Here is a 20,732-nt window from a genome sequence, read left to right on the forward strand (position 1 = left end):
CCTAATAGTTCGGCCCACTAACAATATGAACCTGGGGCCTAGGCCTACATGAACTTTTTGGGCCGTGCAGATGTTAATCCATTACTCGGACTGAACTGGGCCGACATAGGATGCCTTCTTTGTCACTCTTGTTCATCTCCCTTTGTCAGTATCATATTCTAGGCCCACCCCAAATGTACAGATTCCCATTTTGTCTTGATCCATTTGTCTCCATTGACGAACTTCTCTACTTTACGTTCTTACAATACATGAGAGAAAAATAAACAAAAATACAAGAGCCTATATTTGGCCAAAAATGCAATCTCAAGTCGAGAAAAAAATAATCAGAATCTACACAAAACCACATTTTTTTTTGGTATAAGAATTGGGTTAATTTAGACTCATGTTCATAAGTTTGACACAATTTTACGCTGGCTACAAACCTACCGCGACCCTCTTCCTTTATGCGGGTTTGGGACCGACTACAAACATAGATGGAGTTTCGTGTGACATTCAACAAAATAAAGTGGCATCACTCATCGAAATTTATTTGTATTTATATATTTCTCTACGGATCTAAGATGAAAGCAAAGAATGGTTCCAACTCAGAAGCAACTACAGAATGAAAGATTAGGAGAAATAAAAACTTGAAAATGAAGGCATGGACCTTGTTATCTTTCAATGCTTCTTGGAGGGGTTTGGATCCACCGACTCGGGTCTTTGATTATCGGGAACCAAATAAGTTGGAAGAAAGCGAGGAACAATTAATGCCAAAGCCAAACAGAGCAATGCCATGACTGCTACCCACCAAGCTTTGTACGGGATGCATAATAATAGCTCGTCACAAACTATCATGGAAATGAAGATAGTTAGAATACAACAAGGACAGGAGAATATAGAGACATCAATTTATAACACTATCAGAGCATTAAAAACAAAGAGAGCGGCTAAATGTTGTTACTTTGATGGATACTTTCGTAATTCAGAAACAAACACACTCGTGTGGAAGTAGACAGGAGAACTGATCAACTGATTCACTCCATAAATCTGAATGGCAAGAACATCGTGATGTTTGGAGTTCATGGAAAGAAGGGAACCCAAATACACAAGAATAAGAGGAACTTGGCAAGAAAGTCATTACAATTGACTTTGATTCGGCATTTGGGGCTGAGCTTATCGCCTGCTGGAGTCATTGTGTCTGTGACAATGTGATAAATGGTTAGGAGGGAGATCCTGGATATTTGAGGATCTTGCTGCTGCATAAAGACCAGATCAAGCCCACAACTCTACTGGACCATAACAAAGCCCATAAATGATGTATAGTACAAAGCCCAACCTTAGTTCTAATGTATCCGTTAGGGAACGGATAGTTGTCTCAATCATAGCAGTTCTCTGTCAGTTAAAAGTCTGTCTCATTACAAGACCTGGTGTAGTTCTCTGTATATAATTCTGAGGCTGTTTCAATTGAAGTAAGTTAATGAAAATACTTTCTACACGTTTCTTTATGGTATCGAAGCCAATGAGCTCCACCGAGCCAAGCTCCCTCTCCACCATGATTCCTTCATCCTCATCAACTCTTGCTACAACTGTTTCTCTACCTATCTCAGGCACCACTCAAACTCTTACTGTTCACGCCATTTCTCCTATCCCAGTGAAACTCACTACTACAAATTTTGGTTCCTGGAGATTACAATTTATTTCTCTACTGCGTGCATATGGACTGGTAGGATATGTGGATGGTTCCACCAAATGCCCACCCACTCCAGATCTTGAATCCACCGATCCATCCGCTGCCCATCTTCACTCCCTCTGGGTCAGTCAAGATTGATTTATCTTGCTTGCAATAGTTGCATCTATCGATGGTGTTGTTCTTCCACTAGTTGGTGATGTTGGAACCAGCGCTCGTGCGTGGAATAAGGTACACAATCTCTTTGCAAATACATCGAGATCTCGTGTTCTTCAACTCAAATCCCAACTCTCGCGATGTCAAAAAGGCCAGAAAGCAATGGCAGACTACCTGCAAGAAGTTAAAGTCTTGGCAGATGAATTAGCTCTGGTATCACATCCAGTTGCTGATGATGACCTCACACTGTATGTACTTGATGGTCTTACTGAAGAATATGCTGGAATTGTTGGATCTGTACGTACTCGTGAAACCCCATTCACTTTTGAGGAACTAAAGGATGTCCTGCAAGCTCAAGAGAGTTTTCTTGCAAGACTTAACTCCACCCAGTCTGCCCACATGGCTATTGCTCATTTTCACCAACGTCAATCTACCAATTCCTCTCAAGGACGCGGTACCAGATCTCAGTGGCAAAATCATCGCCACAATAACAACTGGACTGGCAACCAACCTCCATCTAATCAGGCTAGGCGTGGTCGCGGACCACCACGGGTGGTTTGTCAACTCTGTGATAAACCTGGGCACCCTGCAAACAAATGTCGCAAACTAAAATACTATGCTAACACTGCAACTCCCTCTGCAAATTATGCATCTTCAAATGCTCCCTCAAGCAACCCCAGTGCTCCTAGTACCACAACTCAACAATGGCTGCTGGATTCTGGGGCCAGCCACAACATGACCGCTGATTTGGGAAATCTCTCTTCTCATTCAGAGTATGCTGGCACGGATGAAGTCATCCTTGGTGATGGCACAGGTTTGCCTATCACCCATACTGGCACTACACAAATTTCCACTAGAACACACACTTTGTCTGTTGATAATGTCTTATATGTGCCATTGATTCACAAAAATTTACTTTCTATACATGAACTAACCAAACAAAATAATGTATATGTTGAATTTTTTCCTTTTCATTGTGTTATCAAGGATCAGGTTACAGGTCGTACCATAGCTTTGGGCAAATGCACTAATGGTCTGTACCATCTTGACTCCAACACCGCTCACTGTTTTGCTACCTCTCTTCACTCTGCTGCTCCTAAACTCACCTCTGGTGACTGGCATCAAAGACTCGGGCATCCCTCATCTTCCTTGTTACACACTCTTATTACATCTGCCAATCTTCCATGTAAAACTAAGCTTTCATCTTCTTGTACTGAGTGTGCTATGAATAAAAGTCACAAACTTCCTTTTGGCTCATCTACTGTTTCTAGCTCTTCTCCTCTTCAAATTATTTTTAGTGATGTGTGGGGTCCAGCCCCTGTGCAATCTCTTGATGGTTTTACCTACTATGTTATCTTTGTAGATCATTTCACCCGATACACTTGGTTATATCCCATTAAACAAAAATCAGATGTTCATTCAGTCTTCATCCAATTCAAGACCATTGTGGAAAAACAATTTCAAACTTCTATTCGCACCTTATATACTGATAATGGCGGCGAATTTGTAAAGCTCAAATCTTTCCTTCTGGAAACCGGTATCAGCTGGTACACCTCTCCCCCACATACTCCCCAACATGTCGCTATTGCTGAGCGCAAACACCGCCATCTCACTGAAATGGCCCGCACTCTATTACATTCTGCTAAACTCCCTTTTACATTCTGGACTTTTGCTTTTCAAACCTCAGCATATCTAATTAACAGGTTGTGTAACGGCCCATCCCGCAGGATCACAAGCCGGGCCCATGGGCCGCTACCCCCAACCCACCACCAAGCCATGGCCTAGTTGGTGGCATAGTGTGCCTGAGGGGCCTATGTCAAAGGGTGGGAGGTCGGGTGATCGATTCCCACCAACAACCTACCTGCCTTGCGAGGGGGTGAGGGGTTGGGCTGTCTGGACCATGGATCCTGGAGAGTACCTGGTATGCGGTACAGCCGTGGCTGCGCAACAGGGAAATTTATAAAAAGGCAGTTTTTATGTAACGGCCCATCCCGCAGGATCCAAGCCGGGCCCATGGGCCGCTACCCCCAACCCATCCCCAAGTCCGTCTGGGAGGTTGTTGGTGAGACTTGAACACAAGACCTCACCCTTTAACATAAGACCCTATTACAAGGCGACTTATGGCTTAGTTGGTAGCATAAGTCGCCTTGTAATAGGGTCTTATGTTAAAGGGTGAGGTCTTGTGTTCAAGTCTCACCAACAACCTCCCAGACGGACTTGGGGATGGGTTGGGGGTAGCGGCCCATGGGCCCGACTTGGATCCTACGGGATGGGCCGTTACAGGTTGCCTCTCTCCACTTCTGCCCCAGACACACCTTATCAACTTCTTTTTAATCAAGCACCAAATTACTTGAAGCTGCGTATTTTTGGTTGTGCTTGTTTCCCGTGGTTGCGGCCATACACTACTCATAAACTCCAACCCCGATTTCAGCAATGTGTCTTTGTGGGGTACTCTACTAATCAGAGTGCCTATAAATACTATGACCTTATGACTCAAAAAGTGTATCTCTCTCGTCATGTAACTTTCAATGAATCCCTCTTTCCATTCTCAACAATTCAGTCATCAGTTTCTCCACCTTCTATTACTTCTGATCCTACTCCTCCTGTCTCTCTCGTAGTTCTCTCTAATTCGGTACCGCCTCAATCACATCATTCTCCTCCACAAATTGCTAATCCTACCTCACCCATAGCTCCCTCCTCTACACCATCTGTACCAGTCCCTACTACTTCTTCCTCAGATAATACTCGTGTTCTTTCTATGACTACACGGTCAATGAACCGAGTATATAAATCCAAGAAACTGCATCTCACTTCTACTCATCATCTCCCTTCTTCTCCTGAGCCAAGATTAGTTATTACTGCCCTTAAAGACTCAAATTGGAAATTGGCTATGGAGGAGGAATTCAGTGCTCTTAAAAATCATTCCACTTGGACATTAGTTCCTCCTGAACCTCACCTCAAGCCTATTGGATCCAAATGGATCTTCCGTCTTAAAAGACATCCTGATGGTACCATTGCTCGCTACAAGGCCCGCCTCGTCGCTCAAGGATTTGCCCAACGTCCTGGGCTTGATTACCACAATACTTTCAGTCCTGTTATTAAACCTGCAACAATACGTATTGTACTTACCATTGCTGTTTCGCAGGGCTGGCCACTTCATCATTTAGACGTTAACAATGCTTTTCTCAATGGTGTACTTCAGGAGACTGTCTATATGAAGCAACCGAAGGGATTCGAAGATCCTTCCTACCCCAACTACATTTGTAAACTTCAAAAGTCTATCTACGGTCTCAAACAAGCTCCTAGAGCTTGGTATACAGCCTTGAGTAACTGTCTTCTTTGTCTGGGTTTTCAGAATTCACATGCAGACTCTTCACTCTTTATACTTACTGAACCTAAAGCTATTATGTATGTGCTGGTATATGTTGATGATTTAATAGTTACTAGTTCTAACTCATACACTCTTAACAGAGTTACCAAAGCCCTGTCTGAAGCCTTTTCTCTTAAGGAGCTCGGGGAGTTATCATATTTCCTTGGTGTGGAAGTTACTCCCACCTCCACTGGCCTGCTACTGACTCAACAAAAATATATTCGCGATATCCTGGAACGCACTGACATGACTGATGCCAAATCTGTCAATACCCCTCTCCCATCTAAGTTCCACACCACCGCTACTGATGGCACACCTCTGGCTGATCCCAAACCTTTTCGTCAAGTTGTAGGTAGTCTTCAATACTTAAGTATCACTCGTCCTGATATTAGTTTTGTTAACTATTAGTTTTGCTGTTAACAGGTTAGCTCAATTTATGAATGCTCCGATTGATGCTCACTGGACTCTCCTCAAAAGAGTCTTAAGGTATCTCAAAGGCACGGTCGACTTGGGTATTAACATTGTTAAACACTCACCCCTTCATCTACAAGCTTATTCCGACTCGGATTGGGCAGACCATCCCGATGACAGTTCTTCAACTACTGCTTATATTGTCTTTCTTGGTTCCACTCCTATCTCTTGGCGCTCTCAAAAGCAGTGATCCATTGCCCGCTCCTCCACGGAAGCAGAGTATCGAGCACTGGCATCAACGGCATCTGAGGTGATATGGTTGAAACATTTGCTTCAAGACCTTCGTTGGCATACTCCTGCAACTCCGATTATTTTTTGCGACAATCAAGGTGCTACAAATCTCAGCTTAAATCCTGTACTTCACTCCCGTATGAAGCACATTCGAGTGGATATACATTTTGTTCGCTCACTGGTCAATCAAGGTTTAATTCATGTTCACAAAATCTCTACCGAAGCGCAACTTGCAGATCTATTGACGAAATCACTTCTTCGACCTCGTTTCACTTGGCTTCGCTCCAAGATAGGTGTCTCAGGAGTTCCACCTATCTTGCGGGGAGATAAAGACCAGATCAAGCCCACAACTCTACTGGACCATAACAAAGCCCATAAATGATGTATAGTACAAAGCCCAACCTTAGTTCTAATGTATCCGTTAGACAACAGATAGTTGTCTCAATCATAGCAGTTCTCTGTCAGTTAAAAGTCTGTCTCATTACAAGACCTAGTGTAGTTCTCTGTATATAATTCTGAGGCTGTTTCAATTGAAGTAAGTTAATGAAAATACTTTCTACACGTTTCTTTACTGCAGTGCTAATTCAGCAAGCATTTTGAGAGGGACTAGATAAATGCAGAGTAGCTAGACTGCCTATCGAACTTTTCAGAGAAGCAAATTACATTTTGTAAGGCACATAATGTTGCTCATTGCGCCGCTGTTTGGACTGGTTGGATTCCTTTGTTCAACATGCTGTGAAACTCCTATATGATCTAATGGCAATATGATCTAGTGGTATTTCCTGAATGAGGATATGACCAATAGGCTTAACGACCTCAGAAAACCACAATAAATTGTAGTATTGATACCGAGAGAAATTGCATACATGTACATACCTATATTGTATATGATGAACTTCCTCTCTGGTACATGTGGTATTGCAACAAATCCTTCAGGCTCCACAGTCACCAATACGTACACTTTGTCCTGTGAAAAAGCTGGGAATGTCTTACTATCACATACCATATTTTAAAGCTCATTCAAATTCAGTAACCAACCAACCTGATTATTGAGTACAGTAACACCATCAGTCTTGAAAATTAATTTCTCAGTATTCAGTAACCTCCTGTTTCGGTTCCGTCCCAGCTCTGTAATGTCATTTTTCAATTCTATAGAAAATCTCGCTGGTATCTGTTCTTCAACAAATGAGAGGTAAGTCTTATGCCACGACATTGCTTGGAAAGAGCAGAACCACCATAAAAAGCATAAAATTACGTACAGAAGCTGGATAGGATATCTTCACTTCATACCAAGTAGATGGTTTAATCCCTTTTAGTTGGTAGAGGTGAGAACCCGATTGCAATGGCAGAGTTTCCTTCCATAATTCCTCCCCAACATTCAAAAATTTTCTGTCAATCCTGTGATGTACAGATAGATGTAGGAAAATAAATCACCAAAGAAAAGTATATAAAGAACGCGTTATCTGCAAAGCAAATCTTTGAACACTAAACTGACATGTTCCCATTGATGAAAGTAGGGCCATTGACAATGAAGCTGAATACGTAGAACACAAAGAGAAAACGATGAAGCATTGCAGCTCAATTTCAACCACCCAACCTTTAACCTTCCACTTTTAGCCTGGAAAGGCAAGATCAAACACTTAGGTCTAGCACACTGTGAACCAGTTTTTTAAGAAAAATTGAAACTTGGATACTTGATCCCTTTATACAAATTACTCATTGGCATTTCATCGAACAGCCGTAATGCACTTCTACAGAATTACAAATATACAACTCATCACCAACAATGACATTCGATACTTACACTAACCTTTTGATTCGTAATCAAGAATTCACGTCATAATTGAACCCTAAAAGCTGCAAAACCAAATTATTTCCAAAGATAAGAGTGATATACGTACCGTCGCAAGCTACAGATTTGAACAGACACACCGGAACCAGGTACGGAGACGAACGACGAAGACTGGTTTGATCGTTGATGCGGTAAAAACGGTGCGTTGGGGACTTGTATAAGTTTTAGATGACGTGGCAAACTTTCCAGCCCAAAATGGGGAATACCCAACTGGTTTAGGGAAAACCTAACCCCAGTGAAAACTGGAACGATGGTAATAAACCTCCCCGCCTAAATCCCCGACTGAACACTCGAAGAAATTCGCTGCACGCCTTGAGAGATGGTGAGTGATTCCAATTTTGATTAAATTTTCTTAAGTTTCAGTCTTACGTTCTGTTGCTCCTGTTGATTTTGAAATGGATTTTGTGTGTTTCAGTTCTCAATTGCAGCTATCAACGATACCGACTCTAGAGAGCAATGGGAACCCTTAGGTCCCACCAAAGAAGCCCAGGTTCTCGCCCCCTCTCTCTGTCTTTCTGTTTCTCTCTCTCTGTGTCTCTTTCGAGATATGTGGGATCAAGATGGTGATTTTTTTGTAATTTTTAGTTGTTTTTATTGTATCAACTTGTAAGTGTGATGTGCAGAAGTAATATTTCCTTGAATTTTTGAACTGTAACAAATTTATCCCTTTGATGCTCCTTCGGGACCTTAAATTTGGTGCATTGTTGGTTTTGGTTCCTGGTTAGTGAAGCTAAGGCAAGCAAGAAAGGCTTTCTTAGCAGTTAAACTACTACATTCTAATGGCGCTGTAGTGAAGAATTTTCGGTTTTCTTTGTCTATATGAGGCCCAATTCCACAATATGGACATGCTAAATTTCTAGCTTACTTTTAGATATGGTGATTTCAGGAGTTTCATCTTACACAAACTTATCATGAGGGGCTTCTCAAATTACAAGCTAAAGAGTATGATAAAGCTCGTGAGCTTTTAGAAACCGTGTTAAAAGATCCTCTGATTTCAAATGCCCAGGTATTATTTTCTTTCTTAGACGAATTTTGTAGCTTGTTGACTTTGTATTACAAAAAGTTTGTGATTTATGTGTTTACTTTCATTTAGGTGGATACCAGTGCCAGTGATGGTCATATGTTACAACTCAGGTTAAGCACTCTCTTATAATCTGAGGTTTTAATTTATTTTATCTCAGCTCTGGGGATCCGGGATTATTGAACTTGTCTTACATATGATTGTTTATTTGTTTTTGATTTTCCACTGCTATTACTCGAGGGTAATCTTTTATGCATTCACGACATATCTTGTCCAGATCTTGTGGCCTATTCTAGTCATTATTGATCATCATTTGTCTATCCAATGCTCTGGTTTTTTTTTTTTATTTTGTTAAACTACCGTGGTATATTTGTTAGTTCTTTCCATGCAATAACGTACTTTGATTACCAGTTTGCTTCACTTTTAGTTGACTTTTCCTGCTAATGATCATTTTATGTTATGTTAGTCTGGTTAAACAAGAGCATTATCATGTATTTTGCTCTCTCAGATATCCATTTTAGTGTTCTTTGTGTAACATCCTGCAGATTTTTGGCACTGAAGAACCTCGCCACTGTTTCCCTCCAGCAAGGTTCTGACTATTATGAGAGTGCTCTGCATTGTTATCTTCAAGCAGTAGAGATTGATACCAAAGATTCGGTCATTTGGAATCAGCTGGGAACATTAGCTTGCTCAATGGGTTTGCTGAGTATTTCCCGTTGGGCTTTTGAGCAAGGACTTCTCTGCAGCCCCAATAATTGTGGGTATTCATCTTGTTGTTTTTTTTCCCACGTGTTATATTAATTTATTTATAGTCTATGTTCAATTGAACTTTATGCAGTCTAATCTATTGCATTACCGCCTATCTAAACTTTCTTTCTGGAAAACGTGAGCAGGGAATTGCATGGAGAAACTGTTGGAAGTTCTTATTGCTATTGGTGATGAAGTTGCATGTCTTTCTGTCACAGAGTTGATCTTACGGCATTGGCCATCACATTCTCGAGCTGTGCATGTCAAACATACTATTGAATTATCAGAGCCAATTCCTTTTGCTCCTAGAGGAATAGATAAGCTGGAACCTAAACACGTGCGACTTAAATTTGCTGACAAGAGAAAAGCAAGCGATGTGAATTTAGACGTCCATCTTAGTAAAAAAATAAAGCAGAACCTAGAGCTGCAGCTGGCTGAAGCTTCGTGGGCAGCTCTCATTAATGCACTTTTGGAAATCTTATTTCCATTAAATAGGCGTGATTCAGAGATTGGGTCTGAATTGCTGTATAGATCGGGTGATGTTGAGTTAATGATACACTTACCTTCTACATCTGATGTTGCTATGGGGCCTTTGCAGAGTAATAGGCTTGAATCAAGCCCTGTTGGTGAAAACAATCCTTGTGAAACTAGGAATGCAGATGTTGCCAAAGAAGAGGAAGCAAATATATTTGAAGAACAGCCACAGGAGAGGAGGAGCACTCGTCTTGAAAGACTTAGGAACCAAAAACCCGGAAAAGAAGAACTGGATACTGGTGGCAAAGATGTAGCAAAACTTGTACTCCAATTTCTTAAACCTTTTACTTTCATCGGCGCTGAAAACGAAGACTCTGACAGCACTGTTGATACTTCTGTGTCATGCTCTGATCAATCTAATTCTTTGGACGCGGAACACTATGATGTTGCCAAATTCTTGAGAAAAAGTGCAAAAAATTTTGGTGCTTACCATATGGGCCACTTGCTTTTAGAATATGCTGCAAGTAAAGGCCTTATTTACCATGATGCGCTTGTCAAAATTCTGGATTTGGAGAAGTTGACAAGACATTGGGGAGAAGACAGGACCCCTGAGTGTAGTCTTTTCCTTGCGGAGCTGTATTATGACCTTGGATCTTCTCCTTCCAATTCTCCCAGACTGAATGAATACATGTCTGAAGCATCCTATCATCTGTGTAAAATAATTGAAGTGGTAGCCTTGGATTATCCTTTTCAGTTGACTCGTGTATCTGAAAATGAAGGTTGCTCTTCAGTTATGGGAATTCCAGGTACTAATACTGCATCAGCCAATGAATCCATTTGCCAGAATTCACTTTTGGAAAGTCCCTTCTGGATTCGGTACTTCTGGTTGAGTGGACGATTGTCAATCTTTGAGGGCAACAAGGAAAAAGCTCAGGAAGAACTCTGTGTTTCCCTGTCTCTTTTGGAAAAGAAGGCAAGTGCAGTGGAGTTCATTATCCATCTGCCACACTGCATCTTTATTAGAGATATTACTGTTGATAAGATTCACCATGAAATTAATTTATTGAAAGTTGGTTTCTTGCTTGAGAAAACTATAGGTAAGATGATTGAGAAAGAAATGTACACAGAGTGCATAACCTTGCTTGCTCCACTTATCTTATGTACAAAAGAAGTTCACCTGGATGTATTACTGCAACCTGCTGCTGATAAGAAAGGTGAAATGATTGCATCTCGTGAACTATCGGCGCTAGACACTCTAATTAAATCATGTGAGAAGACAAGGCCAGTGGACTCTGTGGTCTACTTAAATTGTCACCAACGAAAGCTGCAAATACTCATGGCGGTAGCTAACACAGGTGAATGCAAACCTCTCCTTCAGAAGCTTGGATTAAAAAAACTTTCTGGTTCTGATGTAATATCAAAAGAAAATTCAAGCGAGCACTGGAATTACTTGGTTTCGGAGGAAGTGAAGGCAATCTCACAATGTGTCTCACTAGTGAAGATTGGTCTATATGGAGATTCTGTAAGTCTTCTTTATGATCTAGTTTGTATGCAAATATATGCGTTTTATGACATCACGCCATTTGAATGTATAGCTTTTTTCTAGATTGCTTTGTTAATAAAAAGCATTTGAGCTTCATGAATATATGTTAATGTAGCTTATGATTAAATGTAACCATGTATTGCTGGGTTGATTGATAGTTATTTTGTGCTCTTGTATACTGCTTACATCTTTGAATTTTTTTCATGGATAACATTTTTTTGTTCTTGCAGAATGGCGTATCTGATATAGTGAGCATTGTTGGTGATATTCAATCTTTACTGCTGGCAGTCATGTGCCATGTTGCAAGTAATTACTTCCTTAAACAGTCTTCTGCGCCAGTGATTGCTGATCAAGTACTGGCAGGGCAAAAGCAAAGATGCTGCTTTGTCGATGCAGCTGTTGCATTCTGCAAACTTCAACACCTTTACCCAAGCATACCTGTTAAAACTCAAGTTAGCTCACCTTCTTGTGAAAGTTGGAATTTCTCCATGAGTTCTTTATGCTTTCACACATTCTTCTTCTCTCTCTTCTTCTTTCTCTTCTTCTCCCTCTCTCATTTGATTTATTTCTTGCTTTTTTTTTTCCTTTTAATTTTGTCTCTTTCACATTTTACATTAGGTTGAACTGATTGTGGCAATCCATGATTTGCTTGCTGAATATGGGATCTGCTGTGCTGGTGATGGAAGTGAGGGGCAGGATGGAACATTTCTTAAATTTGCAATAAAGCATCTCTTGGGTTTGGACATGAAGATCAAATCCAACGTGGACTCTTCGGACAGGGAAACAATTGAATTTGACAAGCACATTTCTCAGCATAGTCATGTTTTTGATGAGACTGAGATCAAAGGAACTAGTACTGGAGAAAATAATGCTTTTGATGAAATTACTCCTGAAAGGATATCATCTCTCACAAGTCGGGTGAAGGATAACACTGGAGTTGAATGTCTACTTTTTTGCGGTGATGATGGCACGATTAAAAATCAAGAAAAAACAAGCGATCAAACTATTGAAAGTGGAAAGGAACTTACTGAAGATGAAAGGGAGGAACTTGAGCTATTAATTGACGGTGCTTTGGATCAGTGTTTTTTCTGTCTATATGGTCTAAATCTTAGGTCAGACTCATCCTATGAGGATGATCTGGCTGAGCACAAAAATACTAGCCGCGGAGATTACCAAACCAAGGAGCAATGTGCTGATGTTTTTCAGTATATACTGCCGTGTGCTAAGGCTTCTTCTGTTAGTCTCTCTCTCTCTCTCCCCCCACCCATTTAAGCGCACACACACACACATGCTCTCCTACACACTATGCCCCTATCCTCTTTGTTACATACATCCCACTTTAACACCTCTTACTCACACGAACGCTTCTCCATATCTATTTTTCTTTTATAATTTCCTGTGTTGGTGTGCATCTCAGAGAACAGGATTGGTTAAACTTCGTAGGGTGTTAAGAGCTATACGCAAACACTTTCCTCAGCCTCCTGAAGCTGTTTTAGATGGAAATGCAATAGATAAATTCTTAGATTATCCTGATTTATGTGAAGACAAACTCTCTAATGAAGCTGGATCAGAAGGGTATCTTGGAACCATAACAAAACTATTGTTACCTGACATGGGTAGTCTTAAAGAGTACAAGAGATCACTAGCTGTGAGGTAAAAATATGTTTATAAGTAATTTTGTTTTCATTTTGTTGTATACTTGGTATAACTTGTTTGGTTCTTAATATTAAAAAAAAACAAACACTTTGTTTGTTTCTTGCATGAAGGTTTTTTCTTTCTTCCATTACCCCCCTCCCAGATCCCATTCTCTTACTAAATGAACTATGTTCATGTATAATCAACTTCTTGCAGCTCTGAGCCGTATTTGGAGGTCTACAGCAATTTGTATTATTTTCTAGCTCAGTCTGAGGAAACAAATGCAACTGATAAGTGGCCTGGCTTTGTCCTCACAAAGGAAGGGGGAGAATTCGTGCAGCAAAATGCAAATCTCTTCAGATATGATCTGCTGTATAATCCTCTACGCTTTGAGAGTTGGCAACGACTTGCAAATATCTATGATGAGGCAAGATTTTTTTGTTAATTTCAGTTGTGGAGATGAACTCTAGAACCTAGCTGGTAAGGTTCTAACATCTTTTATGACCAATTTTGATTAATATACAAAATTCTTTGTAATATTTCAAGTACAGGAAGTAGACTTGCTGCTAAATGATGGCAGTAAGCACATAAATGTGGCCGGATGGAGGAAGAATGCTACTTTACCTCAGAGAGTTGAGATGAGTAGGAGGAGGAGTAGGCGTTGTCTACTAATGAGTTTGGCTTTGGCAAACACGCCAGCTCAGCAGGTTTTAACGTTTACAATATTACGTTTGTCTTCAATCATTTGACCATTGAATATCCTCATTTCTAGTACAGCATGGTTGCCATATTTTAGTTTTGTTGGTCAGATGTATTTTAAATTCTTACGGCAACTGTATGTGGCATCTCGCCGATTTTCATCAACATGACGTTTAGAGAGAAGGGAACTTGTAAATTTACAGGTTAACTGCACCGTAACTTCTTTGGATAATTGTCGATCATCAGTTATGTTTTTAAGTGCACTCCTTAATGGTACAATAATCAAATAAGGGAATTTTGAACACTATATTGATGAAGACAATTAAGTTCTGGAGTGGGGTTCATCTTACGGCGTACACTTTGTGAGTGCAAGATTTTCATTTGTTGATGGTTCATCAGAAAATGGTTTGGTGATTGGTCATGCAATCAAGGTGTTATAGAATTCATGCTGAATATGTGTAGAGGTTTGTGACTATTCTTTTGCATGTGGTTTCAGTGTGAGATACATGAGTTACTGGCATTGGTATACTATGACAGCCTTCAGAATGTGGTACCATTATATGATCAGAGATCTGTTATTCCCTCCAAGGATGCTGCATGGATGATGTTTTGTGAGAACTCTTTGAGACATTTCAAGAGAGCTTTCACACACAAGTATATCTGCTTTTCACAATTACTGCTACTTTTTGCATATCCTTTTTCATTCTTCTCTCTAAGTTATGTTATGTATCTTGATTAGATCTCTTTATGCCACAGGCAGGATTGGTCCCATGCATTTTATATGGGGAAGCTATGTGAAAAGCTCGGTTACTCACATGAGATCTCATTATCATATTATGATAAAGCTATTGCTTTGAACCCGTCTGCTGTGGATTCTGTGTATAGAATGCATGCGTCACGCTTAAAGATACTTTGTGCGCATGGGAAACAGAACATGGAAGCTTTAAAGGTGTCTTTCTCCACCCCTTCTCGTCCATCGATTCTACTTTCTAATGCTTTTGGAATCTATTAGCATTTAGCAATGTGTGTGATAGAACAAGCACTTATTGCTCAATAAACTACCTTCTTCTGGTAGACTTCCACTATTCTTGTTTTACTATTTATCTATATGCATTTATTTTCCAGGTTGTTTTGGGATATTGCTTTAGTCAGCCAACAAAGGTTGCTGTCACAAACATTCTTACTAGTGTCAGTCCTGAAACCTCTCAGTTGCCGGATGATGTCATGGACAGAAGCTGCCAGGTTTCTTCTGAAAGAAAGCGTGAAGAGTCAGTTCAAATGGAAGAGATGTGGCACATTCTTTACAATGACTGCCTTGCTGCGCTAAAAAATTGTGTTGAAGGGGATCTCAAACATTTTCATAAGGCCAGATATATGCTTGCTCAAGGGCGATATAAAAGGGGTTTATCGGGTGATCTGGAAAGGGCAAAGGATGAACTTTCCTTTTGCTTCAAATCAGCTCGGTCGTCCTTCACAATAAATATGTGGGAGATTGATGGAATGGTAAAAAAAGGAAGGTATACTTGTACATCACATATTTCTTTCTTTTTTGTTTTTCAGTTAATTATTTATCTTCTTCTTGGTACGACATTCTTGACTCTTAGCATGTGTCCTGGTCCCAGCCTCACTCTAGTCTGGGTACACACAATTGTGCATGCTTATGGTTGCAACCCACAGACAATTCAACCTAGAAATAATAAATTAGATACTTGTAGGACTGTTGCCAACTCAAGAACTTTGAGCGACTTGATTCCCCAGAGATGCCTTAACAGTCACCAATTCATGTTTCAGATTCCAGTCCATCATCAACATCTAAGCCTCAAATTCCAAATATTTAGGGTTGGCTAGATGAATTCGTAATGAGCATTTTTTGGAGTTGGGATGCCTTAGAAATATTTTCTTTTGATTCTTGCTGGTCCTCAACCTACTTCAAGCCTTCTCATTTTCTGGGTTTAGGACCGGCTGTTTTACTTGGCAGTGCTACATTCCAGAAACCAATTTAATAAACCGCAGTATAATCTGAGAGTAAATAAGCTGCCACTTCTCAAGGATAGCAGGAAGTGAACTTTTAAATTCCATCAAGGTGAAGACTATGTAGGTTACTCTTACATGCACCCAAAAGAATAGTCTGAGTGTTCTTTTCACCTAGTCAGTAGAGTAGGAGAAAAGGAGGTAAGCTACAGATTCTGTGAGTAACCAAAACCACCTGGTTAGATTTTTGATGCAGCGCAGATAGAGATACAGCAACGAGAAACAGCAGTGCAGAGACTAGAATGTGTTAAATTGAAGAATGAGCAAGACTTGTAGTCTCTATGGTTGAATAACCACTGATGTCTGCTTACAAAAAAAGTCTTTTAACAAAATTAAAACACAAAATATTCACACAAAAACAGTGTGAACAGTAGCCTATATGCTCCTGCATCAGTTCACACATTAGTAGAAAATAGAAATATCTTTGAGAGAAGCAATTAGTAAACTACCAATTGTAATTTTTAATATCAATTATTAACAAAATATCGATTGAACATATTTAGAATATGTGAAAGGGTTATAAATATATTCATATTTATGCTTTCCTCCTTGATCTGTGGATACAGCCCTCGTTAAATGTAAAGATACTAGCAGTTCCTGATAACCAAGCCTTAATACTCCACTTTAGCTCTTCAAGAGACAAGGTTTCACATACTTGTAGGCCCTAAACATTCCTCTTTACATTACCATAAGTTAATGATATTTGTACACTCATAATTGGCTGCTCAATAAATAAATATATATAGGTATGCATGATCCGCATTTGTTAAAGCATGTGAAACTGTGATATTGTGCACCTTAAGGTTTGTTGCATTGCTTTCTGTGCAGGATCTCATGAATTTTTGGACTATATATATACTTAATTTTTATTTTTATATTTAGACGTAAAACAGCAGGTTGCTCTGTGAACAAAAAGGCCCTGGAAGTCAACTTGCCCGAAAGTTCTCGAAAATTTATCACTTGCATAAGAAAGTACTTGTTATTCTATTTGAAACTGTTGGAGGAGACTGGGGAGGTATCCACCCTTGACCGTGCTTATGTATCTCTTCGGGCAGATAAGAGGGTAAGAATTCCATTCTTTAAAAAGTTTCTTGGTCTGTACTGCTGAGAGTGGTCATGACTAGTTTCTCTTTGGTATTTACTTTTATGATTGATAAGATCTGGCCATGATTTTCTTTTTGTGGTTAATGGCAATGAGTTGATATATGCCTTTTCTGCTCTGGAAGTGGTGTCTAGCAAGAAGTTATGCTTAGGCCAAATAACAGAGTATAGATTGCAGGGAAAAAATCTCAAAAGGGTGTGTGTATACATTGCTCACTACTTCATCTTGTTTCAATGGATGAGCTGTCAGAGTTATTCACTTTTGCAAGAAAAGTTGCCTTGAGTATTTCAACTCTTTCTAAGAATGGTTATTTCCTTTAGAAAAGAAGTTAGATTGACTTTTTTATTTATTGATGGGGTACTGTGGGGATTAAGGTATTGTGACCTTCAATAATATCCCCACTTACCCACTGCTTTTTGAGAGTAGTGTGGCTGAGTAGAAAGAAGCAATCCTTATAAATATAATTCAGAAGAATCAGATCATACATGTTCGACAAAAAAGATTTTTGGTTTATAATCCGGTGTCGTGTCCAGTATGTAAACCAAATGATTAAATGCAAGCAAAAGCTCTTAGATTCACAGAAATATAAAAGCACCAGATGCATGACTAAAATAATAATGAATTAATGATGTTTGATGAGAAAACTCTAGATATGATCTTCTTAGCGTATATAAGTATATTCATTATGAAGATATGAAGGATGCAGTTAAATATACATACATTAATATTATATATAAGTTAAATACACATACATAATATTTATATATATATATATTGCGAGACGTACCTATAACTAGGAGATTTCAAATTTATGAGATATAAATACAATTTTATTAAGAGCAAACCTTTTGCTAGTTGCCGAGTTGTTTCAATGCAACCTTGGGGTCAAATGTTCAAATGCTGAAACAGCCTCTATGCAACCTGGACCCAGCTACCACAACGGGAGGGCTTATGGATGCAAATCTGTTGATATGTTTGGATGTGTCTGTTTTTTGTTTAGCTCCACCACAAAATCTTCAAATCGGACGAAATTATATTCTCCCCAATGATGTTTTGGGGATAAAGTCATTTCAGGAACAAGCGAATCATAATGAGAATTCTGGTGCTCACTAAAATTAGGTCAACTTTGGGAAATGTGTGTAATTTGATAGAGTACTAGGCTTTGGCATTATTTCTGTCAAACAGGTGCAATCCATCTTTTACTTCTTTGTACCTGATTTTATTATACATCTATTTGAGAAGCATCTGATGTATTTCTTGAACACAGTTTTCCCTTTGCATTGAAGACGTTGTACCTGTTGCACTTGGGAGGTATATCAAGGCCCTAATTTCATCCACGCATCAAGCCGAAACCATTGACTCTGGTGCCATGAGCTGCTGTGAGCATCACCTGGAAAAGATATTTGCTCTATTCATGGAACAAGGGACCTTATGGCCAGAGATATGTGTTTTGCATGAGACCAGGAGCCCGGGGTTTTCAGAGAGCAGCTTATATGGGTAATTTGCACTTAGTATACTCCAGATTGTTCTTTCAAGAAAGCCCCAATCTCATATCTATTTATCGAATTAAATATAGCGCAATTGAAAATTTTCAAGATCCTGCTACTTCCGAAATTTACTTTTGGGAAGTAAAGCTTTTCTTTCTTTACTGAATTTCCTTTATGATTTGTTAAAATACATGTATTGCTTGCTTCTGAATCATTAGAGCTCTTTAAACAAATTCGAAAAATATTACTGTTTTTACCCATGCAAGGGTAATGCACTATCTGCTCTGTTGGGAGTTTGATGTGTAAAATGTCAAATCTGATGTTCAGCAGTTCTATGCATTTCTCGCAAAGTTGTACACTTGTTGACATTTGCTGCCTTCTCGCAGATTTCTCCACGAATATATTTTCTCATTGGAGAAAGATGGAAAGCTTGATACACTTGAAATGATAAACGAGAAGATTCGAAAACGCTTCAAAAATCCAAAGTTGTCAAATGGTAACAATGCAAAAGTTTGCAGGCATGCTTCCATCGCCTGGTATCGATCTCTCATTATTAGCTTGGCATTAATCACTCCCTTGCAATCTGGACTCTCTAGTGAGATTCAAGTCTTTAACCCATCAGATAGTGGATTGGATAATCGCCTGCTTTATATAGATCTGCAGGTCAATGAATTATGGACCTCATTTTTTGAGGACTCGAGCAAATATGAGAGTCTTGAAACGAAATGGAGTCCAGTACTAAGTAAAATTAAGAATATAGGGATCAGGAAGGCTTCTGATGAAAATTTAGAGATGGCCAACTCTTTGCTTAAAAGTTCTTACAATTTCTATCGGGAGAGCTCCTGCATAATGTTCCCATCTGGTGTGAACCTATACTTGGTGCCATTTCGATTAGTAACAGGAGCACAATTTCAGTTGGGCATGGATGGTGTTGAAGTTCTTGATATTAGTATTCCAAGAAAACTTCTTTTGTGGGCTTACACGCTATTACATGGTCGCTGTGCAAATATCTCAGTTGCCATTAAGCATTGTGAAGAAATTGCAAAGGTACACAATCCAATTGGCTTTTTGATCAATTATGGTATTTTACCAGACTTGTATGAGATTCAGCTGATTTATCATTACATTGATCATACTTTGCAGAAGCTGAAAAAAACTGCCGGAACAGCTTCAGTTTCTTCAAATAGTAGTGTAACAAATACCCCTACCTCTCACACAGGTTTGTTCTCTTCTGTTTCACTGGTGCTTTCTCGTTTCAATTTCTGTTACAAACTCATCTCCACTTTTTCGTAGAAGTCCAAGTGTGTTGCTATGTGACAATATATCATATATCCCTCTGATAACTTGGCCTTTTCTTTTGGGGTTTATTCGAACAATCTTGGACCACAATCTGTATACTTTTTTGCCTGTTTTCTTGTTGGCAAACACTGATTCTGTGAAGTTCCACGTATGCAGGTAGCGGAAAAGATGGAATAAACCAGGGTGGGGAAAGCGAAGCAGAGGTTTCTACCGGGGCTGCAGTGGCAGCTATCCCGGCATTGGACTGGGAGAGTGCACGTTATTTAAATCCACCACCCTTGTCTTCAAGTGAGCAAATTGGCTTATCTGCTGTTTCTCAATTACATCATTGTAACACAGTTACCCAATTGAGCACTGCAGTTCATGGAGCAGAAGATCCGGACAAAAGTCACAAAACCCAACCGGACCCTCAACAAAATGCCGGGAACTGATTGTTGTAAAATTGTAAATATTTGTTACATATGTTCTTCCTTTAACATGTTCTGTAAAAAATACATTGCAATTGTACATTATGGTGAAGAGTCTTTCTATTAGGATTAGTGTGCTACTAATTAAACCACTGTCAGATTTTTTGTTTTTCAGAGAGAGAAAGCAGTTATGAACTTTGAATAACGTTGTGAAGTTTATAAATAAAATTGTGCAAGAGCCTATGGCGATTGTTAATGGGAATGATTTTGCTCTAATTTGGATCGACTTGGAAACATAGTTTTTGGGTGCAATACAGGGATCTAACTCAAGAATTTGAGACATGGTAAAACAATTCATTCTTTCAATCAGACACTCTCAATCATTTTTTTAACTGAAAACGTCACAATATAAGCTTGTCCGCAAATTTATATAAATTTATATTTTAAATATCTGATATGAGTTTAAACTCGAGTCGTCAAGTGTAAGTAAGAGCAAATTCAACGTGTGATCACAAGAATATTACTCACAATAATGATAATC

At 39.4% G+C, this 20,732-nt stretch overlaps 2 protein-coding genes across 3 annotated transcripts; one reads left to right on the top strand and one right to left on the bottom strand.

Moving 5' to 3' along the window:
- Positions 1-506: 506 nt before the first annotated feature.
- Positions 507-8,013, bottom strand: LOC119996253 (the record flags this gene model as incomplete). Its single annotated transcript, XM_038842819.1, has 5 exons — positions 507-827; positions 6,771-6,861; positions 6,937-7,065; positions 7,154-7,292; positions 7,796-8,013. Coding segments are annotated over 5 exons (747 nt in total), but the record flags the coding sequence as incomplete, so codon positions are not given.
- LOC119997393 (calcineurin-binding protein 1) lies at positions 7,930-20,427 on the top strand. 2 transcript variants are annotated; one of them, XM_038844372.1, is made up of 20 exons: positions 7,930-8,068; positions 8,162-8,236; positions 8,633-8,752; positions 8,840-8,880; positions 9,313-9,524; positions 9,661-11,343; positions 11,422-11,510; positions 11,762-11,983; positions 12,150-12,767; positions 12,949-13,184; positions 13,383-13,593; positions 13,718-13,873; positions 14,362-14,519; positions 14,622-14,814; positions 14,991-15,382; positions 16,779-16,959; positions 18,266-18,495; positions 18,872-19,532; positions 19,629-19,704; positions 19,941-20,427. In XM_038844372.1, the coding sequence occupies exons 1-20, from the start codon at positions 8,066-8,068 to the stop codon at positions 20,213-20,215; spliced, it is 5,832 nt and encodes a 1,943-aa protein (XP_038700300.1). In that variant the 5' UTR covers positions 7,930-8,065; the 3' UTR covers positions 20,216-20,427. The 2 variants fall into 2 exon arrangements, with proteins under 2 accessions (XP_038700300.1, XP_038700299.1); XM_038844371.1 differs by having other exon boundaries at positions 9,661-11,510.
- Positions 20,428-20,732: the final 305 nt, after the last annotated feature.

This window comes from Tripterygium wilfordii, chromosome 4 (assembly GCF_013401445.1).
Source record: "Tripterygium wilfordii isolate XIE 37 chromosome 4, ASM1340144v1, whole genome shotgun sequence".
Taxonomy (NCBI): Eukaryota; Viridiplantae; Streptophyta; class Magnoliopsida; order Celastrales; family Celastraceae; genus Tripterygium; species Tripterygium wilfordii.